The following is a 25868-nucleotide window of genomic DNA, read 5'->3' on the forward strand; positions in this document are numbered from 1 at the left end:
ACAATCCCATAACACTGCACACTTAGTGGGCAAAACAGAAATAGACTACAGGTCTCATTAAATTAAACTAGCATAGTTATAGGAGCTATATTGGTGCAACACTGACATACACATTACACTTTGCAACAATATGCATTTGCACCTTTCAAATGTCCACAGAACAGTTTCCTAATAATATAAAAGAGAATTTATTTATTGGAATGGCGGGGAAAAGGGGCAGCGTTGGAGCCTTTGTGTACTTGAAATGCCATGGCCTATACTGAATCTCAGTCTCTGGGCCTGTTCTCACAAAACAACAACAACAAAAAAAAAAGCTAGTGATGTATATCACAAGAATAAAAATAACACCACACAAGAAAAAGTATAGATTATATAATACATGAATTGAGAAATTAAACAGACCAAAGTTTATTTTGTTGTCATGAATTGTTGTGAAGACACAAAGAAAACATAACACAGCTGCAGTGGACTACATGTCACAGATGCCACTGGGGGTCATTAATAAAGTTTGTGTAGCGCATATTATTTTTGCAAATGGTTGTTTGCGCACATTTTCCCCAAAATGCTTAAATTTTGCACTGCTGTGCCAGTCTTTTCCTTTTTTTTTTTTTGCAAATTGCAGTGAAATGGGAATTGTGCACAAAAATTTGCAAATAAATTTGCGTTTTGCATGAGCATGCCCTCTGTGCGCATTAATGGTTTGTGAATATAATGCCGTTCTTCCCTTTGCAAATATAAATTCATAATTTGCGAGATCAGTTTAGCGAATATTATTTCTGCCACTAAAGTTGTGGCAAAACTCAGACACAGAGTCTGTGCATACATATTCACCTTTGCGAAAATGCCATATTTAAAAAGCTTTAAGGACACTCGCACTAAATATAAAAAAAGTCACAATTATGTTTGCACATTAAATGCACCAGTCTTGTCCAGCTTTTTAACATGGACAGGACAAATATGTTCCCTTTGCGAATGTATTTGTGCTGTGCGAATTTTATAAATGACCCCCCCACTATCTGTTATTATCACTGGAAAGAGAAGGACTTGCGTCTACAACAGAAAACACAAACAATATATACATATTGTGTTGCCATATCACCTTTTTACAGGTATGGGATCCATTATCCAGAAACCCACTATCCATTAAGTTCCGAATTACGGAAAACCCCTCTACCACAGACTCCATTTTAATCAAATAATTCAACATTTTTTAACTGAATTCCTTTTCTCTGTAATAATATAACAGTACCTTGTACTTTACCCCATCTAGGCTATAATTAATCCTTTTCGGAGGCAAAACAATATATTCATTTCTACCCATGTTTAATGTTTTACATGCTTTTGTTAATGTATAATCATCTTATGTAATGTAAGAAATCCTTCACTCAAATTTTGTGTGAATATTTGTTGCCTATAAATTACACTTTTTTTCAGTGTGACACTGTTTTATGTTCGAAAACAAATCTTGAATAATGCTGAATTCCCCATGCTCTTTTTTTAACCTTATAATTAAATAGTGCCCCAGAATCACATTTGAGGTAAGATCAGGGTTTTGACTTATAGTAATTTTAGGGGTATACGCTTTTGTTATAAACAACTCGAGCGTTACTTTGACTTTGCGTTTGATCTGATCTTATTTAATAAAATAAGAAAATTGGTTACGGGTCTAAATAGTATTCAAGACACTGCATTTGACTATGTAGGTATGTTGAAATTCTATTTTTGTCTAAAATTTGCTACTTTTTAATCCAGTCCCATAAATAAATGACACAATGACAACGTTACCCAACTGTGTGAAGTAATATCAATATAAGCATCCATTATACACTGTATATTTGTACTAAATCTATTAGATGTTATCATATACCTAGAGTACTTTTACAAAGCTCACTACGTCTAATTGACATAAGGTTCTGTATTCTGTTTTTCTAAACTTGATGCATGGGACATATAGCGCAGAAGAACTTATAAAGTCCTTAAAGGTAAACTATACCCCTGAACAGTGTAGGTCTCTATAAAAATATCCAACAGCATACATACATGTTAGGTCACATAAGCCAATTACTGGCCAAATTTTGTCTTTTACTCCCACACTTCTTCATGTTACAGTTACAGCTGCATTATTTCCTGTCGGGTGATCTCTGAGGGAGCACACAGCCCGTCACAAAATGGTGGCTCAAAGTAAAAGGCGTAAAAGGGAAATATTTACTGATTATGAAAATGCTAATCTTTTAAAGGAAAACTATACCCTCAGAATGAATACTTAACAAACAGATTATATGTGACCAATTAAAGAATCTTACCAATATTTATATATACTGTATATACTCGAGTATAAGCCTAGTTTTTCAGCACCCAAAATGTGCTGAAAAAGTCACCCTCGGCTTATACTCGAGTCGGGTGCCATGGGTCCCTCCAGACTAGCACCCTGTGTCCTTTGTGTGCAAATTAGGCCACCCGCAAGACACTCCATTGCCCTGGCCCGCTCCCAATTAATCTCTATCTACCATCCTCATCTGCCCCATTCTGCACTAGACATTGCACTTTATATTCTATATAAACTATATATAGTTTTGAATCATTTTAACTCTGTGTTTTAGCTGGGTTGCTGATTGAGCTAAGGGAGTAGTACTCTTAAGGTATCATTGTTGATACCATATTGTTTTTGCTGACCCTCTTCTCCACTTACAGAGCTAATTTACTGTTTTTCTTTTAAATAAATATTTAAAAACATATTCCCCATTGATGCCTCATTTAATGTAATTGTATTGGTATTTATTTTGATTATTGAAACTTAGCAGTAGCCGCTGCATTTCCCACCCTAGGCTTATACTGGAGTCAATAAGTTTTTCCAGTTTTCTTAGGTAAAATTAGGTACCTCGGCTTATATTCGGATCGGCTTATACTCGAGTATATACGGTATTTTGCAGTTTGATAAAATTCTTTAATTTGTCACATAATATAATCTGTTTGTTAAGTATTCATTCTAAAGGTATAGTTTTCCTTTTAAAGATTAGCATTTTCATGGGAAAGATACCTAGGTACAATACAATGTTGAAAGCAATGACATGGGGCATGCAGTACATGCAGTACTTCTATTATAGCAGTGATTTTGCAGAGCTTTTGGAAGAGGTTGGAGAACATAACTGAAATAAAATGTCTGAAAGTATGTGTTCCTGAATATTTTTTTGAATAGTTTACAAATCTAAATTGTTTTTAGGTCTACTGTAATCACAATCATGCATTGTCTTCAAAGCAAAGCAAAACTACACATTTTATAAGCATTTCTTAGGGCAAGGAATTTTTTGCCTAAAATTTTGGCTTCAAGTTATAACTTTTAAAGAATGAAGTTGGGCCACTAGGTTTGCTCAGTTTCCCCTTTTAAGAGGCTAAACTAAATTATTGCATCTGTGAACCCTAAATTGTGTGTACAGAAATATTTTGAAAGGGCTTCCTTTAAAACAATGTTAAATCTCTAATCAAGGTATTATTTTAGTCTCTAAGCAAGAGAATAGAATCTGCAATATTCATACTGAATAATGTTTGTTGGTACATGGTTCAAGCACGTAGATACATTCTCTACTTTTTGCAAAGTGGGAGTTTTTTCTCTTCCATGTTTCACCAGTACAGTATTCAAAACACAGGAGAAACAATAGACATAAGGAAAACATGAATAATTTTTACCAGAAGCAATACTGACAAAAATAATGTAGGTACACACAACATCTGCAGAAAAAAACTTCTGTTTGCTTTGATACAAGTAGTAGCACTTACAGGTTTACAGTGGTGCAGCAACACAGGGAAGATAAGGGTTTCTACACCAGTGGAATAAACAGTATGCATTTACTAAATTTTTAGAATAAATATGATTCTAGATAAAAATCAGACAACAGCTGGTTATCAATACTTACCTCTTTTAGTCCTCTATTTTTAATACTTAGTTTTTTAGCGTTCACAAAATCAAACAGCTTTCCGTATTCCTCCCTATGAAGAGAAATAAAATCAAAGTTAACCAGCTTAAGCTCGTACTTCTATAGTGCAATTTTCATGTTTTTTTCATTAATAAATCATGAAAATTTCAGGTTTCAATAAATAGTCTTGCATATATTTGCACTTGCATTTTTCTTTAATAAAGAAAAACCAAAAACTCAAATTTTGTTAAAGGGAAACGAAAGGTAAAGTCACTTGGGGGTGCCAAAATGTTAGGCACCCCCAAGTGACTTTAACCGCTTACCTCGTACCCCGGGCTGGTGCCCCTGTTGGGAGAAAACAGCACCAGCCCGGGGCACCTGGAGCGCAGCGCTTCCGTGTTCTGGCTTCCTCTTCCTGAATGCCAGCGGTGGGCGCATGCGCAGTAGAGTGAAAAGCCGACTTTAATGTTTAAGTTCGGCTTTTCTCTCTACTGCGCATGCGCGCGCAGCGAAACAAGAGGAAGGAAGCGCCTGCAGCTACCCCGGGCTGGTGCTGTTCCCTCCTCACAGGGGCACCAGCCCGGGGTAAAAGGTAGGTGGTCAAAGTCACTTGGGGGTGCCTAACATTTTGGCACCCCCAAGTGACTTTGACTTTCTTTTCCCTTTAAGTCTTCCATCTCACCACCTATATACACGCCACATTCTTCAAAGGCTTTATACTCTATAAAACTATTAGGCACACCTTAAATAGTACAAATAAACACTGACACAGCAGTCACCAACTCATGATATAAAAATTTTCACTAACCTTTCAATGCTGCTGAAAGTATACTGTGAACCTTGTTTTGTTTCTATCTCGAAGTCAAATGAGCGTGTAGTTGTGGTACCACGGGCAAAGTTGACACAGTTGACTTCATCAAATCTTATGTGCACAGGTGGTTTATGAACATAGATAAAGCCACGTTCCAATGGATAGAGCAACCCTGAACTGGCCTTGTATGAACATGTAATGCACTGTGATCCAGAGTGGCTACAAGGAGAAACATTTAGCATTATTAGAAAGTGAAAGTCATGGAATGAAAAATACATTTTCTTACAGTCTGCATCCCTAAAGAAAAATAACCTCCACAAAAACCTAAGTATGTTACCACGGTCAAAATAAAATTGTAAACTGCCATAGGTATGTCATTGTAATCACATGAAAATTCATCTAAATAAACTGAAAACATTTTTTTTTTAATTTGCATAGCCTTTTTACCCAGTTTCATTTGTAGAATTAACTGTTCCTTTAAGGAACAAAGACTTGATTTTCTGAAATCTAGAGCCTTTGTTACGCCAACATTATGGTCACTATTACCTAGGGGTTCTAGTACTTGCACAATTGCTATATGTTCTAGGTTGATAGAGATCACTATATCCAGTATAGTATGATTTCCAGTTGGGTTCTCAATAATGTATGACATAAAAGTGTCATAAAACAATTTTATAAACTTGATCCCTTTAAGTCTTCTAGTAGTACTGTTCCTCCAGTGAATACATGGGTAATTGAAGGAGAAGGATCGGTAAAAACTAAGTAAGCTTTACCAGAAAGGTCTATGTAAATACAGCCATAAGAAGTTGCAGTAATGCTGCACTAAATCCCCTATCAAACGAAACACAGGATTTCTTGTCTCCTTTTTTGGGAACATTTTCTTCGGTATCAGACTTCCTCTTTTAGAGCTCCTTCAGGTTTGCTCAGTTCTCTCCTCTCACCCCCTCCCACATGAATGCATAAGAACTCACTTCCCCCACCTAAGGAATGTGTGATCTGAGCTTCCAACGGCTATAACTGCAGCAGGAAGCTACCAAGACCAAGCTAAAATGGCAGCTGCTATCAGGGCTCTTTACTCAGGTATAGTAAAACTTTCTCCTTCAAAACCACATTATCAAATCTTGCCAGAAACTAGCAGCCTTCTCTATTTGCAACAAGAATTGAGCATCTTCCATTTGCTGATCTGAGGGGGGGGGGGGGGGGGTATAGCATACCCTTACTATTGATTTGCTGGAATGTTTAGTTTGTGAAAAGTTCAACGCATAAGGCTTCAGCCCCATTATTTGTCACCATAATTTTTCTTCCTACAAACAAGCTTTAAAATCCTTTTCTATTTCCTTGTCCCTTCAAAATCAAGTTAAGCCTTCTATATTTACTACCCAGTTATGTGACTCATTCAGCCATGTTTCCACAATGCCAATTACACAATATTTCTCCACTACGACTGTATGTCATTGCCCTAAAACAAGCTACTATGCAGCCATGAGAGTTAATATTCAAGGGCTCAGATATCAATTATGTCTTTCTACCTATAGGACTAAAACCTGTCATATTAAAAATTTGCTAACAAAAAATAATTTACTTGCAGATGGGGACAAACAGAACCTTTATGGTAATGGAACACAGGGATGTGTTGTCCAAGTGAAAATTGCCTCCTTAGTGGGTCACAAAACAACCCAAAGCTGGCCATTATTATGTGCATATACATTAGAGGGCATAATAGACAGATAGGGGTGTCTTTTTTTTTTTTATAAAAATGATAGACAGAGGAACAGAACTTTTTACAGCAGTGTAGGTGATTTTGTTGTGGAATGTCCTTCCTAGTGATGTTGTAATGGCAGATTCTGTTGATGCCTATAAGAGGGGCTTGAATGATTTCTTGAACAAGCATAATATCCAAGGCTATTGTGATGCTAAAATGTACAGTTACAATTGATGTTGATATATATATATATATATATATATATATATATATATATATATATATATATATATATATATATATATATATATATATATATACTGACCCTGACCAGGAACTATTTTCGTTTTGAAGGCTCTTTTTTCCTTCAGACATCAGGCACCGCAATGGGCAGTGCCCTGGCACCCTCTTACGCTAACCTTTACATGCAACACTTTGAGGAGGTACATATCCTCCCCCTGCTGGGTAATCCCATTCTCACTTACTTTCGCTACATTGACGACCTCTTCCTCATTTGGACGGAGGATATAGACAGTCTAGTACAGTTCCACCAGGACTTAAACTCCCTCGACAGCCCCATTAAACTCACTCTCAACTACCATGAGGATAATGTCGACTTTCTAGACTTAAACATTTACAAGAATGGGTCAGGACTTGGGACTAGACTTTTCCGCAAGCCTACCGATCGTAATTCTATATTACACGCCACTAGCCACCATCCCCCAGCCACTGTCAGGGGTATCCCTTACTCCCAGTTTTTGCGGGTTATTAGGAATAATAGTTCACCTGATACTGCAAGAATACAACTCAAAGAGATGTATGACAGGTTCCTGGAAAGAGGCTACACGGACAGTCAACTGAAACAACAGATGCAAAAAGCTCTCCTATACACTCAAGATGAGTTAATTTACAAGAAACACGGGGATGTTACTCATACCAACCCCTTGATATTCACTACCACATACAGCCCCACGTCATCATCTCTATCCAAAAGTATTCAAGGAAATTGGCCAATGATCAACCAGGACGAGACTCTTTCTCTACATCTCTCAAAGAAACCAATGCTGGGATATAAAAGAAGCAGCAGCCTCAGAGACTTACTGGTTAAAACAGACTTCAAAGGGTCCCCAAAAACTCAGATGGACTGGCTCTCTAAACAAAGGAGACTAGGGTGTTATAAATGCCCTGATTGTACTACATGCCGATGTCTTCTCACAGGTCCCGATTTCCCTCATCCTCACACAGGCAAAAGACTTAAGATTTATCATAGACTAACATGTACCTCAACATATGTTGTTTACATCATTACTTGCCCATGCGGTATGTACTATGTGGGTAAAACCATTACTACCCTGCGTGAACGCATCGGTAATCACCGGTCTGCAGTGAGCCGGGCACTTAAAGAAGGTAAGGCAGACCAACCGGTAGCAAGACATTTTTTGAACATGAGGCACTCCTTACCCACGTTCAGATGTATGGCCATCGATTTCCAGCCCCCCCTGTCCAGAGGTGGAAACAGGGACCAGGCCTTACTACAAAGAGAATCCAGGTGGATTCACAAACTAGACTGTGTAGCACCAAAGGGCCTCAATGAAACATTGCCACTTGGATGCTAGTGCTGGGCGGTATACCGTTTTTTTAAAAAAAAAAACCCGGTATGAGTTTTAAACATACCGCTATACCGGTATGCGCGCCTCCTGCTGTTTTTCTCCTATAACTTCCGGGTTGCGCCCGTGCGTACGTGACGTCGGCGCGCACGCGACGTCGCTAGGACGCATCGCTGGAGGAACCACAAGTTGGGTAAGTTCTGCTGGGGGGTTGTGGCTGGGGTTGTGGTTGGGGGGGCTGGGGGGGTTGTGGCTGGGGTTGGGGGGAGTTGTGGCTGGGGGGGGGGGCTGGGGTTGTTGGGGGGGGTTGGTGTTGGGGGGCCACCAATATTTATTATTTATTTTTTTATTTATATACCGTCAAATACCGTGATACTGATATAATTTTGAAAAATACCGTGATATAAATTTTTGGTCATACCGCCCAGCTCTATTGGATGCTTCATCTGAACTCTCACCATTGTGTGTTTCCCTGCAAAATTTGTTTCTCCTTTTGGCCACTTTGTCTCTTCTATCCCTGAGGTTACAATTGACTTAGTTGTCTGTCCCTGAACCACTGTATCAGGATACATTGTATATACAGTGGAGGAAATAATTATTTGACCCCTCACTGATTTTGTAAGTTTGTCCAATGACAAAGAAATGAAAAGTCTCAGAACAGTATCATTTCAATGGTAGGTTTATTTTAACAGTGGCAGATAGCACATCAAAAGGAAAATCGAAAAAATAACTTTAAAAAAAAGATAGCAACTGATTTGCATTTCATTGAGTGAAATAAGTTTTTGAACCCCTACCAACCATTAAGAGTTCTGGCTCCCACAGAGTGGTTAGACACTTCTACTCAATTAGTCAACCTCATTAAGGACACCTGTCTTAACTAGTCACCTGTATAAAAGACACCTGTCCACAGAATCAATCAATCAAGCAGACTCCAAACTCTCCAACATGGGAAAGACCAAAGAGCTGTCCAAGGATGTCAGAGACAAAATTGTAGACCTGCACAAGGCTGGAATGGGCTACAAAACCATTAGCAAGAAGCTGGGAGAGAAGGTGACAACTGTTGGTGCAATTGTTCGAAAATGGAAGGAGCACAAAATGACCATCAATCGACCTCGCTCTGGGGCTCCATGCAAGATCTCACCTCGTGGGGTGTCAATGATTCTGAGAAAGGTGAAAAAGCATCCTAGAACTACACAGGAGGAGTTAGTTAATGACCTCAAATTAGCAGGGACCACAGTCACCAAGAAAACCATTGGAAACACATTACACCGCAATGGATTAAAATCCTGCAGGGCTCGCAAGGTCCCCCTGCTCAAGAAGGCACATGTGCAGGCCCGTCTGAAGTTTGCCAATGAACACCTGAATGATTCTGTGAGTGACTGGGAGAAGGTGCTGTGGTCTGATGAGACCAAAATAGAGCTCTTTGGCATTAACTCAACTCGCTGTGTTTGGAGGAAGAAAAATGTTGCCTATGACCCCCAAAACACCGTCCCCACCGTCAAGCATGGGGGTGGAAACATTTTGCTTTGGGGGTGTTTTTCTGCTAAGGGCACAGGACAACTTATTCGCATTAACGGGAAAATGGACGGAGCCATGTATCGTGAAATCCTGAATGACAACCTCCTTCCCTCTGCCAGGAAACTGAAAATGGGTCGTGGATGGGTGTTCCAGCACGACAATGACCCAAAACATACAGCAAAGGCAACAAAGGAGTGGCTCAAGAAGAAGCACATTAAGGTCATGGAGTGGCCTAGTCAGTCTCCGGACCTTAATCCAATAGAAAACCTATGGAGGGAGCTCAAGCTCAGAGTTGCACAGAGACAGCCTCGAAACCTTAGGGATTTAGAGATGATCTGCAAAGAGGAGTGGACCAACATTCCTTCTAAAATGTGCGCAAACTTGGTCATCAATTACAAGAAACGTTTGACCTCTGTGCTTGCAAACAAGGGTTTTTCCACTAAGTATTAAGTCTTTTTTTGTTAGAGGGTTCAAAAACTTATTTCACTCAATGAAATGCAAATCAGTTGCTATCTTTTTTTTAAAGTTATTTTTTCGATTTTCCTTTTGATGTGCTATCTGCCACTGTTAAAATAAACCTACCATTGAAATGATACTGTTCTGAGACTTTTCATTTCTTTGTCATTGGACAAACTTACAAAATCAGTGAGGGGTCAAATAATTATTTCCTCCACTGTATATTGTCCACACAGAAACTGTGATTCTCTCTGCTACCCTTTCATATAGGAATGGCCTGCTACTCCCTGCCTGCTTGGCTTGTGAGCAATGATAAGTAAATCCTACTGTGTTTTCCATACTCCTCTATGGGTCCACTTACTGTTTATAGCTTTCTACTATTTCTCTATCGGTGTGTGTCCCTGACAGCTCCATGGCTCCTTTCTCCCAGAGACCCCTCTGTGCTATGGCAATATATGGGGAAATGTTGTTCCCCACGAAGGCTACTCGTAGTTCCTCATGCTGATGAGGCTAAAGGTAGGGGCGGTAACCCAATAATGTATCTACCCCGCGGGGGGTATCCCTTATCATGAGACGTGCACTGTACGACAATTGCCCCTTGTATGGCTATGACAAGATAATCAAGCGTGTTTCAAGATGGCTATCCCCCTATGGACACCCCGTTATTTGTGGACAAGGGCTTCGGAACAATAACTCGGTATTACCGAGTACTTGGGACTCCTGGTGTCCACACTCTATGCGCTGTGAACAGCGCACGGTTCGGATGTTTATAGTTAAAGATGTGCCCATGAGGGAACTGACGGTCGTGTCGTAACACAGCGTTACTAGTAGCCACGTTCACATAGCAACGCGTGACTCCCCCAATTGCCGTCTACAACGGCCATGTCGTAACACGGCGTTACTAGTAGCCACGTCCGCATAGCAACGCCTGACTCTCCCAGTTGCCGTCTCTAACACAAGTATGCGTGTTATACTCTTGCACTGTCAGGAACGGGTTACTGCTCTGTGCCTCGGATATGATCGCCTGTAAGTACCTGTCTGTGCCAGTAGTTTGGGGGCTTATGGGGTTATAGCGGCATAAATAAACCACACACACACCGCTCTGATTCTTTTCTCTGTTTATGTATTTCTCGCTATGGCTTACTTTTTCTGTCTTTAGTTTTGTTTACCCTCTGTTGCCTAGCAACACTTTCTCTTGGCGCCAATTTTCCTTTTAAAATGCCGATGTGTATGCACTTTCTTTGTATTCCCTGACGAAAGTCCCAAGTGAGGACTGAAACGTTGGTAATAAAACATCACCGTTTGCAACTACCTGATGATTTTTGACCATTTGTAAAATTCCTAAGAGTGCTGACATTCGTTCCTGCTTGTATAATTTTGGCTCTAGCACCAAGGTTTTGTAATTTTGTATGGTGTGCTTCCTACTTTGGACTAATATATATATATATATATATGGATTATGTATGTGAGTGTATAGGTAGGCCAGTATAGGTTTGCGTATGTTGGGTTCACTTGGAAAGGTTGAACGTGATGGTCTCTGGTCTTTTTTCAACCCTATGTAACTATAAACGTCAAGATCTGGGCCCCATTTGGCCACCCACATGCAGGGCCAAATTGGGCAGATATGGTCTTTGGCAAGGGGCTGCAGACTTGGTCTGGAGTAAGCAGCTTTTATTGGTTCTTGTATATGGAAATGGATCTAGAGGTACTTTTGGATAATAAAAAATTAGCCGCAAGAATCAATGTGAGAGCCAGCGCCAGCAAGGTATCAAGTGTTAAAAAGATATAGATTGATTGAAAGAGAGGGTAATGTTTCCCCTTTACAAAGTATTGGTAAGGCCCCCACATAGAATATGAAGTGCAGTAACCTAGTTAGCTTAGAAGAAATGGTTTTACCTTAGGGCTCCTACACCTGAGCGCTTACTTATGTGCTCCCCTGTAGATCTTTTATGTGTTCCATCACAAGGGAACACAAGCGTTAACACATCCCACACTTTTCTATGAGTTTGACCTCATTGTGCCGCAAGGAAGAGCCAAAGGAAGCAACTTGGATGTGTTACGCCTCCATTCAGAACTTCCCTGTGGTACACAGTGAGAAAAATCTGATAGAAAAGAGTGGGTTGTGTTGACTCATGCATTCCCTTGTGGTGGAACACATAAAAACAGCCACCATACAAGCTTGTGTGTAACATCCCTTAAAATGTGGATAACTCTCTACCAAAGGCTGTTAAACTATAAGATACATTAGTTACTGAAATGAACTTTTAGTACAAAGTTTTTCACCATCACCTGTATTAACAAGCACTTAGGTTACACTCAGACAATAATGTTAACCTAATGGGCAAACATCAATTTTAGCCTTATTCTGCATTACAAAGTGCTACTCCTGTTAACTAAACTTTGCACCTTGCTTTGAGCTAGAACGTATAATTTTACTATAAGTTGACAGTTAGGCAGATGTCAGTTATGAGCATTGTAGCAATTATTCTTTGGTCTTTCCATAAACTAATTCAGCAGTGCTTTCTAAAAAAAAAAAAAACCCCAAAAAAGTGGGTTTGGTGCATTCTAACTTTCTATGCAAAAGGCCATATTTACTAAAGCTAGAACTGTTATTAGTATGGAAAGGGGTAAGAGAAAAAATTTTTTCTTAAAATAAAAAAAAAATTAAACCTTTGCTCTTGTACATTAGTGTTATAACTCACCCCTGAAAATTTCCTGGGACAGTTATCTTGCGGTTTACCAAAGCCTTCATAACACGACTGACCATCTCATAAAGACAGCCTGACATATTCTTTTTAAGCTTTCCCTCAAAACGCCTCTCAACCTCTTCCCTGAGAAAAGATTTTTGGAAAAAAAAAAGTTACAAACATGGTAGTTGAATAGGGAGAGCATTTCCAAAACTAAAGGAACATTTAAATGCTTAAAACAGAATATGAAATAATGCTGTAAGAAGGGAGAAAGAAAGAAACCAAAAACAAGAAAAGAAAATGAAAAAAGAAAATGTGGATAAGGAGGAAGCGAGCTATAAAAAAAAAATACAACATCCTAATTTTAACAAATATATATATATATTTACTCGCTCATGTTGAGTGTCAAAGTCATGTCCTCATCTTTTGAGAAGAGCAGAATCAGAAAGTGATAACGTGTCTGCCCCTGCTTTATAGGTGGGTCCAAGCTAATCTGCAGGTAAAAAAAAAAGGGGGGGGGGGTAATAGGACATCTTTGTAAATATCAGCATCATACGTAACCAAAAGAGTTGCATCTTACTTATATTACCTGTTAATGTCTGATCAACACTGCTGTTTTAAAAGCAAATTTGTGTATTACTTATACAGAGTCTAATGGGATGTTAAACCTCTAGGCCTGATTAGTTCACTGTTCACAATAACTTTCAAATCTGAAAAAAAAACTGTTAAAATAAATTTGTCCCTGCAAAGAACGTAGATTCTATGTTGTTTCGAAAAAGGTCTTTAACTGCCAAGAACTTAGTACCTACGTTCTCTGCAGTAAACGCTTTTGCCACCAGTGCAGTCAGATGTGTCCCCAACCCTCTCAGCAATGAGCCAAGAGGGCTGCCAATGGTACTGTGTCTGCTGTTAGATCTTCCTCCTCGAGCCCCCCAGTGTCCCCACCACACACTTCCTGTCTGCTTGACTCAGGAATCCTGGGGCCCCCATCTCTTCCAAAAGGACCCTTCTGCTCACAAAAATGGTGGCATATAACTGGGCAAATTTGCCCAGTGTTTATAAATTACCCCCACTAAGTGTTTTTTGAACATTTTGTGCTCTCTTACTTTAAGGGACAACCTAATCTTTCTAAATCTGTGCTTTTGTGTAAAACTGGCCCACTGTTAAAATAAAATATTACAGACTGTTAGGATCTATTCTCCGATACCCAATTCAAGAGGTTGCTGAAGGGGTGCTGCTACAACCTTGCAGGGATGTCAATAAACCACTAATGCTTTCAAGAAGCGGTTTTATAACAATTTTTGAAACTTTTGAAAAATCACCTCAAACCTTCTACTTTGCAGTATTTTGTCTCCCATGTACCATGATAAAAAAATTCTAAATATGAATATCAGGGATCTACTGAATAGTTTGATGCTCAATGCACATAGGTTTACAAATGATGTGGCATATTTAGGCCCCAAAATTACATATTTACATTTAACCTTTTTAGTGCCACAGGACGTAGAATCTACGTCCTGTGTATCAAAGGACCAAAGTGCCACAGAACGTAGATTCTACGTCCTGCTGCACTTCCGGTTTTGGGAGCAGAGGAATGGCTTTTCAAGCCGTTCCTTCGCTCCCCACTCGTTCCCCAGCCTCCAGACAACAGTCAGAGGTGGGGAACGAGTGGCCCCTGGGTAGCGATCGCCCAGGGGCCCCATGATACATACCTGCCATCCATGTGGCTTCCTGTGCAGCTCCTCTCCCTTCTGCAGCTTCCCCCTCTGGCCCCCCTGCTTCCTGACACGCCCCCTCACATGATCTACTGCTGCTGGGCCAGATCGAGTTTCTCCTGCAGATCCTGATCTTCTAGACCCCAAGTAAGTGGCAAATACACACACAAACACACAATCACACATTTATTACACTAATACACACTTATACTCACACTTACACACACACACATGCATTTTTGGGAGGTTTTCAAACATTTATCACTTACAGCACTTAGAGAAAACTCACACTTGGTTGCACACTCGCACACATGCACACAAAACACATTTTACACACATGTACACACACACTTACACACTTATGTAATTTTGTAATTATTTTTTTTTTTCTAATCGCATCGTTTTTATTCTTGCCTGAAAAAAATGTTTTATTGCCATTGCGGATAGTGTATTCGCTAACCGCACTGCGCAATACCTTTTGTGTATTATTTTGGTGTTTCTACTACATTTTCTGTGATTTTGGTGGATTTTTGGGTATTTTACTGCATGTTTAGCCATTTTATAGCATTTTCAGTTATGCATATTTGTTGTTTGCTTGACTTTGTCTGTAAAACTTATTTGCCCTAGCCAAAATACTCAAACTGTTATTCTGCCCGCAGATATTATTAGGCAAAAAAAATAAAATGATTTTAGTGATTTTTTTTTATCTTTATCAATTTTATTGCTTTTTACATTGTTCTTTGTTACTTGTCTTTGCACATGGACATTTTGTCTGCTGTATTTCAATTTGGCATCCTCTGTACCCCACATAGTTTGGTAAATCTATTCATATTGGGCATCAAACTGTTCAGTAGACTAGTGGCGTTCATACTTAGAGTGTTTTATGTTGGTACGTTACTAAATGTGGGGTACACAATGGGGCAACATGCAAGCTTTGTGACGATTTTCAGAAATGTCACAAAAACAGTTCTGTTTAGCATAGCTTTGTAGTTTGCAGTAGAAAGATGTATTTACCCATTTTTGTTTTGTCAGAATGTGTACTTTCGGAAAATATATGGGTTTCTAGGGTCTCTTTACTGTTAGGGGCTCGTATGGCACATAATACACATACCGGGTGCAAAAACTGCATGAGCCGAAGCATCTTATGTGAAAATTCATATGCACTATTTTTACTTGGGTGCCCCTGTACCCCACATAGTTTGGTAAATCTATGCATATAGGGCATCAAACTGTTCAGTAGACCCCTGGCGTTCATATTTAGAATGTTTTATGTTGATACGGTACAAAATGTGGGGGTACATAATGGGGTAAAATGCAAGCTTTGTGACAATTTTCAGAAATGTCATAAAAACCGTTCTGTTTAGCATAGCTTTGTAGTTTGGTAGTTTGTAGTAGAAAGATGTATTTACCCATTTTTGTTTTGTCAGAATGTGTACTTTCGGAAAATATATGGTTTTCTAGGGTCTCCTTACTGTTAGGTGGTCGTATGGCACATAATACACATACCTGGTGCAAAAACTGCATGAGCCGAAGCATCTTATGTGAAAATTCATATGCACTATTTTTACTTGGGTGCCCCTGTACCCCACATAGTTTGGTAAATCTATGCATATAGGGCATCAAACTGTTCAGTAGACCCCTGGCGTTCATATTTAGAATGTTTTATGTTGATACGGTACAAAATGTGGGGGTAAATAATGGGGTAAAATGCAAGCTTTGTGACAATTTTCAGAAATGTCATAAAAACCGTTCTGTTTAGCATAGCTTTGTAGTTTGGTAGTTTGTAATAGAAAGATGTATTTACCCATTTTTGTTTTGCCAGAATGTGTACTTTCGGAAAATATATGGTTTTCTAGGGTCTCCTTACTGTTAGGTGGTCGTATGGCACATAATACACATACCGGGTGCAAAAACTGCATGAGCCGAAGCATCTTATGTGAAAATTCATATGCACTATTTTTACTTGGGTGCCCCTGTACCCCACATAGTTTGGTAAATCTATGCATATAGGGCATCAAACTGTTCAGTAGACCCCTGGCGTTCATATTTAGAATGTTTTATGTTGATACGGTACAAAATGTGGGGGTAAATAATGGGGTAAAATGCAAGCTTTGTGACAATTTTCAGAAATGTCATAAAAACCGTTCTGTTTAGCATAGCTTTGTAGTTTGGTAGTTTGCAGTAGAAAGATGTATTTACCCATTTTTGTTTTGTCAGATTGTGTACTTTCGGAAAATGTATAGTTTTCTAGGGTCTCCTTACTGTTAGGGGGTCTTATGCCGCATAATGCACATGCCGGTAGCTTATATTACAGTGTATACACTTTGTATGCACTAACTTCCTTTTGGGGTCTCTAAATGCCAGATACATCGGTGATCCTATGCACAATGGGCATCAAACTGTTCAGCGGACCCTTGGTTTTCATATTTAGGGTGTGTTTTCTTGGTACCTAATGTTATGTGGGAGATATGGTGCTTGAAAGTGGAAGATTTGATGTGATTTTCAGGTATTTCACCAAAACTAGCAATTTTGGGAAAGCACTGCGACTCTGTAGTTTGGAGTAGAAAGACATGGGTACCAATTTTGAATTCGCCCGAATGTGTACTTTCCAAAAATATATGGTTTTGGGGGGTCAATGTATTTTTGTGTGTTTTTACCCCACAGAAAATGCAGTAATCGTGTTGAATTTTCAGTAGCTAAAGAGACCTCTGGGGCAATCTCTATGCACTGACGTCCTTATGGGGTCTCTAAATGCCAGATACAGTGCTGATCCTATGCACAATGGGCATCAAACTGTTCAGCGGACCCTTGGCTTTCATATTTAGGGTGTGTTTTCTTGGTACCTAATGTTATGTGGGAGATATGGTGCTGGAAAGTGGAAGATTTGATGTGATTTTCAGGTATTTCACCAAAACTAGCAATTTTGGGAAAGCACTGCGACTCTGTAGTTTGGAGTAGAAAGACATGGGTACCAATTTTGAATTCGCCCGAATGTGTACTTTCCAAAAATATATGCTTTTGGGGGGTCAATGTATTTTTGTGTGTTTTTACCCCACAGAAAATGCAGTAAACGTGTTGAATTTTCAGTAGCTAAAGAGACCTCTGGGGCAATCTCTATGCACTAACTTCCTTATGGGGTCTCTAAATGCCAGATACAGTGCTGATCCTATGCACAATGGGCATCAAACTGTTCAGCGGACCCTTGGCTTTCATATTTAGGGTGTGTTTTCTTGGTACATAATGTTATGTGGGAGATAAGGTGCTTGAAAGTGGAAGATTTGATGTGTTTTTCAGGTATTTCACCAAAACTAGCAATTTTGGGAAAGCACTGCGACTCTGTAGTTTGGAGTAGAAAGACATGGGTACCAATTTTGAATTAGCCCGAATGTGTACTTTCCAAAAATATATGGTTTTGGGGGGTCAATGTATTTTTTTGTGTTTTTACCCCACAGAAAATGCAGTAAACGTGTTGAATTTTCAGTAGCTAAAGAGACCTCTCGGGCAATCTCTATGCACTGACATCCTTATGGGGTCTCTAAATGCCAGATACAGTGCTGATCCTATGCACAATGGGCATCAAACTGTTCAGCGGACCCTTGGCTTTCATATTTAGGGTGTGTTTTCTTGGTACCTAATGTTATGTGGGAGATATGGTGCTTGAAAGTGGAAGATTTGATGTGTTTTTCAGGTATTTCACCAAAACTAGCAATTTTGGGAAAGCACTGCGACTCTGTAGTTTGGAGTAGAAAGACATGGGTACCAATTTTGAATTCGCCCGAATGTGTACTTTCCAAAAATATATGGTTTTGGGGGGTCAATGTATTTTTTTGTGTTTTTACCCCACAGAAAATGCAGTAAACGTGTTGAATTTTCAGTAGCTAAAGAGACCTCTGGGGCAATCTCTATGCACTGACGTCCTTATGGGGTCTCCAAATGCCAGATACAGTGCTGATCCTATTCACAATGGGCATCAAACTGTTCAGCGGATCCTTGGCTTTCATATTTAGGGTGTGTTTTCATGGTACCTAATGTTATGTGGGAGATATGGTGCTTGAAACTGGAAGATTTTATGTGATTTTTAGGTATTTCATCAAAACTGGCAATTTTGGGAAAGCACTACGACTCTGTAGTTTGGAGTAGAAAGACATGGGTACCAATTTTGAATTCGCCCGAATGTGTACTTTCCAAAAATATATGGTTTTGGGGGGTCAATGTATTTTTTTGTGTTTTTACCCCACAGAAAATGCAGTAAACGTGTTGAATTTTCAGTAGCTAAAGAGATCTCCTGGGCAATTTGTATGCACTAACTTCCTTATGGGGTCTCTAAATGCCAGATACATTGGTGTTCCTATGCACAATGGGCATCAAACTGTTCAGCGGACCCTTGGCTTTCATATTTAGGGTGTGTTCTTTTGGTACCTAATGTTATGTGGGAGATAAGGTGCTTGAAAGTGGAAGATTTGATGTGATTTTTAGGTATTTCATCAAAACTGGCAATTTTGGGAAAGAATTGCGACTCAGTAGTTTGGAGTAGAAAGACATGGGTACCAATTTTGAATTCGTCCGAATGTGTACTTTCCAAAAATATATGATTTTGGGGGGTCAATGTATTTTTTTGTGTTTTTACCCCACAGAAAATGCAGTAAATGTGTTGAATTTTCAGTAGCTAAAGAGATCTCCTGGGCAATTTGTATGTACTAACTTCCTTTTGGGGTTTCTAAATGCCAGATACATCGGTGATCCTATGCACAATGGGCATCAAACTGTTCAGTGGACCCCTGGCTTTCATATTTAGGGTGTGTTTTCTTCGTACCTAATGTTATGTGGGAGATAAGGTGCTTGAAAATGGAAGATTTGAGGTGATTTTTTAGAATTTTCATAATTTTTATAGAAAATGCTAAATTCAGTAAAGCATTGCCGTTTGGTACTTAGGAGTTGGAAGACATAGTTACCCATTTCGGATTCGTCAGAATGTGTAGTTTTCAAAAATGTATGGTTTCCTGGGGTAAACCTAATGTTCCAGGATTTTTGGCTTTGGAATGTAAAGTATGCCGTATTCTGCTGTAATGCTTTGAAAATTTAGTAATTTACTGCTGGGAGTTTTTGATCTATAGAAGTCAGAAATCTCAATAAAACTATACATATCAGGTATTGGCACGTTCGGGAGACATGAGGCTTTCCAAATCAGTGTAATTTTTGTCCATAAAATAAAATGTGTTTCTGGTAGAAATCCTTATATCATGAAAAATAGCATTTTTTCTTTTTTTTTTTGTATTTCAAGCTCTAAATCTTGTTCCAGAAGTGGAAATACACAAAAACTCAGGTAGATTTGGAAAGCTCAGGTTCTCCTGAAAAAAACAATATATAGTTTGCCTACCTAAACTTAACCCTGCCCCCAGTAAAAGCCCCTACATTGAGAGAGCACAGAATGTTCACAAAACGTCTGGCACTGGGGGGAACTGAAATGACGAATTCGGCTGGCACTTAAAGGGTTAAGGACATATTTATCATGTCATTTTTGGTAATGTTTACTGCCCATTGTACATACAGTAGCTCATGTCTATGGCAAGTAGAGACCCCAAAATAAAATGCATTCAAATTTTCTATATTTTGCTATATAAATGCTGATCAAGGTATGAAAATAAATGGAATATGGGACCCTTCTACTAAAAATAAGTTTTGATCTGAGTACCACAGGCAGTAAAACGAAAGTAAACCTGATTAACTGCTATAGGTTACTGCACTCGTTCATATTTCTCCAGCGGCTGTAAGGAGTATTAATATGTAAGATCTAAGAAAATAAAAACTTACTACAAAGAACATTTGTCTTTGGTCCTTGTGTGGCAGCAAGAAAAGGCGCAACACTGTAGTGTATGGAATTTTGTAGTCGAACGTTTTTCCATGCAAGTGGAGAAAGGTAGGATATATACGTATATCATAACGTCCACGTGGAGTAAGACACTGGAGTTCACGGAATATACAAACTGCATCACCTGTAGCCTGGATAACATCTGCTTTAGAGAGAACATTTTGAGCAAATGCCTGATAAAGGAAGAATAAAAACATTAAGTTAAAAGTTAAGAAAAAAAAATCCAGCCAAAAAAAAAAATGTATATAATATATGCAGGTATAAGATCCATTATCCAGAAAGCTCCAAATTAAAGGAAGGCAATCTCTCAGACTCAATTTGAATCCAAAAATACAAATTTGTAAAAATGATTTCCATTTTCTCTGTAATTAAACAGAACCTTGTACTTGATCCCAACTAAAATATAATTAATCCTTATTTGTGACAAAACAATCATATAGGGTTTAAATAATGTTTAAATGTTTTTTAGTAGACTTAAGGTGTGGAGATCCAAATTAGGAAAAGACCCCTGGAAAACCCCAGGTCTTGATCATTTTGGATAATGAGTCCCATGTGCGTGCGGACACACACACACACACAGTGACCAATGTACTCTCGTGTTATAAAATATAAGGATATCATTAATAATTGAGCAGTTTTGAACACAGAGGTGCTTTTATTCTGGACACAGAACTCCAAAGATAATTTTAAATATCCTAATATTAGAATATTTAAGTTTTAATGAGTCATGTGAAATTACATCTCTAAGCATCGATAACAAAAGACATAACAAACCACTTCTATAAGGATATAATTGACTGAGTATGTATAGCTTAAAGGACATGAAAAGTCTATTTTGGAGGGGGTGCCAAAATGACACTGATCCAGCCAGGGTTATCAGGCAATTGTAATCACTGGGTGGGGGGAGGGGTTGCCTAACATTTGGAACCCCAGTGACTTTTTATATTCTTTAAAGAAAAAAAGTACAAAAGTATATCTTATGGGGGGTGCCAAAATGTAAGGCACCTTCCAGTGAAATAGATGGCTATATTTTATCCTTAGGCCAGTGCTCCTGTTAAAAGAAAACTGAACAAGCATGTGGAGAAAACTGTTTCAGCACCTTTCTGGCATTTTACTTACCTTTCTACTACTGTCCCAGGCATTCCTTGTGCCAATTCTTTTTTGCATATGCACAAGAAACCGGGCAAGGTTTACTCTACTCCACATTTACTCTACTCCACATTGTAATCACTTACCTACCAGATACCCCAGGCTGGTTTTTCTATTAGCAGAAACCTGCACTGGCCCAGAGTATTTCTGAAGGAGCTTGCCAGGGCAATCTTCCTTCCTCTTCTATCTTTTCACTGGGCGAAGGCAGGCGCTGTTTTTTTGTGTCTACGTTTTTTTAAGTGTCTAACTAAACTTTTACTCTATTGCACATGCACCTGTCTGGGCTATAATGAAAAGACGACGGAAGACGCCAAAGAGGATCTGCTATAGAAATACACCGGGACGGTACAGTTTTTAGCAAACAGGGGCACTGGCTCAAGTAATCACGCAAGGGAGTAAAATAACTGGGAGGTGCCTAATATTTTGGCACTTTTTGCCTTTTCCACCAGTGTTCTTCCAACCACTGGAGAAAATCCCAAACATGCCAAGCCAACAGTGAGTCTTAGTGAGATTAGTCACCAGAGATTAATCTGCTCTAACGCAGGAAACTAATCTAAAAATGCTTTTCTACTGGCAATCTCCGGTGAGAAATGATTGATTAGTTTTTTCTTTAGACTGAAAAAACTGATCTAATCACAGCTGGAGGGCCACCCTCAGTAATGAGCACGGCTTTAAGAAAAACAGGTCTTGTCAGACAAATGTGATTGATTTTAAAGGAGAAAGAAAGGTAAAAACTAAGTAAGCTTTATCAGAAAGGTCTATGTAAGTACAGCCATAAGCACTCACAGAAACACTGCACTGACTTCTCTGGAAAAAGATTCATTGTGTGTCATTCCTGTGCCAGAGACACGCAGCTTTCAGTTCTCTGCTCTTTCCTGCTCCCCCCTCCCTCAAGAATGCTAAGAACTCATTCCCAACCTTAGGAATGTGGATCTGAGCCAATCAGCAGGAAGCGGACTCATAGTCTTACTAACTGAGCATGTTCACTTAGTCTGGGTGTCTGTGCAGGAGTGAGGCATTATGGGAACTTTCTTTAAACAGCTCAGCGTTTTTTCTTCCTGTTTGGTCATCTTTGGTTTCTGATCATCTGAACAGGCGAAATGGGACTTCAGTTCTCTCAATAGTGCCCTTAAGGTATGCCTGCAGCTCTTATTTAGCCCTTCCTTCTTTGTAAGATGCTGGACAGTGAAGTTGCAGTTGATGCAATCTATTTGGATTTTGCCAAAGTGTTTGATACAGTGCCCCACACAACAGACGACAGCTTTTTAAACTAAGGTCTCTTGGATCGTTACAGTGGATGGTTGTTAATGCTACATTCTCTATCTGAAGTAAGGTTCTTAGTGGAGTCCCACAGGGTTCTGTATTGGAGCCACTTTTATTTAACTTGTTCATTAAAAAGACTTAGAAGGGGGTATTTTAAATACTGACATAAAATTATGTAGCCCAATTAATTTTATCCAGGATAAATGAGATTCAATAAAATAAATGTAAGGTCATGCACCTGGGATGTAAAAATATGCAAATATGCACTTGATGGGACTGCACAAGGCAAATCTATAATGAAGGACCTTTTAAATAATAAACTTGGCTGTAGCAAGCTGTGGGGGCTAACAAGGTCTTGAGCTGTATTAAAAGAGGCATAGAATCGCAGAAGGAGGGGGTTCTTCTTCCCCTTTACAGAGCTGGTAAGGCCCCATCTAGAAAATGCCTTGCAGTTTTGGTCTCCAGTGCTCAATAGGGATATTACTGAATTATAGAGGGTCCAGAGAAGGGCAACTAAACTTGTAAAGGGTATGAAAAGTCTCAGTTATGAAGAAAGACTAGCCAAGATAGGGTTGTTTACACTGGAGAAGAGGCGCTTAAGGGGTGATAGGATAGGTATGTTTAAATATATAAGGGGATCATATAATAATCACTCCATCTGGTATGGTCTGTTGTAATAGAACAGACTCCTTTTCCCTTTAAAGCTATAAACACTACCAGTATCAGGTAAAAATGTAAAACTTAACTTTACTTAAAACACAATAGCAAGTAATAGTCAAATATATATAAATACCATATAACCTCTCAGTGAGTCTTCTATATTATATTATATATCAATGGCTAATTTTGTTTTTATTTATCTCTAGATTTAACTGCAGATAAACAAAGATTAACCTTGATTTACTCAAAACATCTTTTGATTAAACAAAAGATAAACAAAAATGTGTATTTTAGCTGAGGAAAAAGTTAGGACACCCTAACCGCTAATAGCTAGTGCTGCCCCCTTTGGCTGAAAAAATTGCAGTGCGATGCTTCTTGTAGCCATCTACCAGCCTGACATCAGTCTGAGGCAAATTTGCCCCACTCCACAATGCAGAATTCTTTCAGCTGTGAGATGTTTGAGGGGGTTTCTTGCATGTACAGCCCGTTTTAAGTCACCCACCAGCATCTCAATAGGATTGCAATCAGGCTTTGACTCGACCACTCCAGGAAACTCCATTTCTTAGTTTTCAGCCAGTCCTTTGTGGATTTACTGATGTTTTGGGTCACTGTCATGTTGCAGATTCAAAAACCCTCTGATCCATAGCAGAATTCATGGTGGATTCTATGATGGTGAGCAGCCAAGTCCTGCTGCAGCAATGCATCCCCAAACCACGACACTTCCACCTCCATGCTTCACAGTTGGTATGAGGTTCTTTTCTTGGAATGCTGTATTTGGTTTATGCCAAACATGACCTCTGTTCTGGTGTCCAAATAATTACATTTTAGACTCATCTGTCCAAAGAACATTATTCCAGAAGTCCTAGTATCTGTCTACAGTCTCTCTGGCAAACTTCAGTCTGGCCTTGATGTTTCTCTTAGAGAGCAAAGAGAAACACCATGCAAGTTAAAGTTGTGCAGTCTCTTGCTGATTATAGAGACATGCACTTTTACAAGTTTATCAACAGTAGCAGTAGGTCCCTTGATGAAATTGTAGGGTTTTAGAGACTTCTTTCAGTATCTTGCGGTCTGCTCTCAGGGTGAACGTGCTTGGACAGCCAGACCTGGGCATGTTGGCAGTTGTTCTGAAAGTACCCCACTTGTAGAATATTTTCCAGACAGTGGATATTTTCCGGACAGTGGAATGGCCGATTTCAAGTTCTTTTGAAATCTTTTTAAATCCCTTACCAGACTTATAAACTGCTACAATATTCTTTTTTGATCTCACCATGGTGTTCACTCTCACTTCAACAGTCAGGAGCACACCAAATGAAAAGTCTGAGGTTTAAATAGGGCAAAACTCCTTAAAAATGCTAAGTAACTATGTTGTAATTATGTGCAGCTGATGTGATACACCTGTGTGTGATCGGAGCCATTTTACGTGGGACTAAATGTGGGGGCGTCCTGATTTATTCCTCACCAGAAATTGCATTATTGTAGAATTATATTTTACAGAAGATTTTGAAAAGTCTTTTCTTCAGTTAATTGTTTAGTTATATTACTTAAACATTTCAGTATTGTTAAAATTGAGATTAAATATCCATATGTCTAAGAATGTTACAAAATCACACAGGCTTTCACAGGGTCTCCTAATTTTTTCACATAACTGTAAATCGGCAGAGCAGTTACAGAGATGCAAACACAATTAAATGGCAAAACATGCAAGAATGTTAGATCACTGAAATAATTAACACTGACCTCTACAGGGTCCCCTCCATCGTCCTGTGTGGGAGGGACATAGAAACGTATCTCCATGAGAGAGACCTCAGAGTCATCATTCTGATGAAATTCAAGTGTCACCTCATTCTTCCCTGTGGTACACTGAGAAACATTACTAAGTGGAAGTTCAAAGGCTGGCTGATCTCCTATATCAAACGAAAGCAGCTGTCCTAGATGGGTTAAAAATGTTAAAATGGGGGGTTTTTATTTAAAAGAAGAATTCAAAATTAAGAATAATATAAACAGTAGTATATGTAATGTAGAAATTACCCATTTACCTTCCTTCTGTTATTTGCAAAGTAAACCTGTGCCTTTTCTCCTTATTTGGCTTTAGGTTAATGTTCCGAGGAGAGATTAAGGGTGAAGACAAATGGAGCTACTTAGTAGCAGCCATTTGTCACTGCTACTAAATGCCATAAAATACCCTGCCATAGACAATACTGAGAAATGCCTCTGGTAAAACACATGTAGAGACAGTTAACAGCAAATGATCAGCATTGTCTATTTCTGTAGCAGTTGCAAGTAGCTGCTACTAGTAGCTCCATATGTCTTCACCCGACATATACGCGGTATTTCGGTGTTCCGAAGGTACCTATGAATACGCGTGAGAACACACGAAACGCGTTAGGTTCTGTTCAATAAGGTTTTTGGAATTTTTTACCCGCTGTCCTGGGACTTGATGAGTGCGTGCCGAATGGATTGAATTTCTTTGCTTTCAGGAAGCGGTGAGTGGAGATTTAAATATTCATATATATATGTGTG

At 39.1% G+C, this 25868-nt stretch overlaps 1 protein-coding gene across 1 annotated transcript in view; it reads right to left on the minus strand.

Annotated features, from left to right (window-relative positions):
• ssrp1 (structure specific recognition protein 1) overlaps positions 1–25868 on the minus strand; it is a 58624-nt gene that overhangs the window by 19009 nt on the left and 13747 nt on the right. The window contains 6 exon segments of the mRNA NM_001197197.1: positions 3912–3984; positions 4720–4941; positions 12708–12836; positions 13082–13185; positions 20219–20449; positions 25086–25276. Of these exon segments, the coding sequence (NP_001184126.1) occupies positions 3912–3984; positions 4720–4941; positions 12708–12836; positions 13082–13185; positions 20219–20449; positions 25086–25276 (950 nt within the window).

Source organism: Xenopus tropicalis, chromosome 7, assembly GCF_000004195.4.
Source record: "Xenopus tropicalis strain Nigerian chromosome 7, UCB_Xtro_10.0, whole genome shotgun sequence".
In the NCBI taxonomy this organism is placed as follows: Eukaryota; Metazoa; Chordata; class Amphibia; order Anura; family Pipidae; genus Xenopus; species Xenopus tropicalis.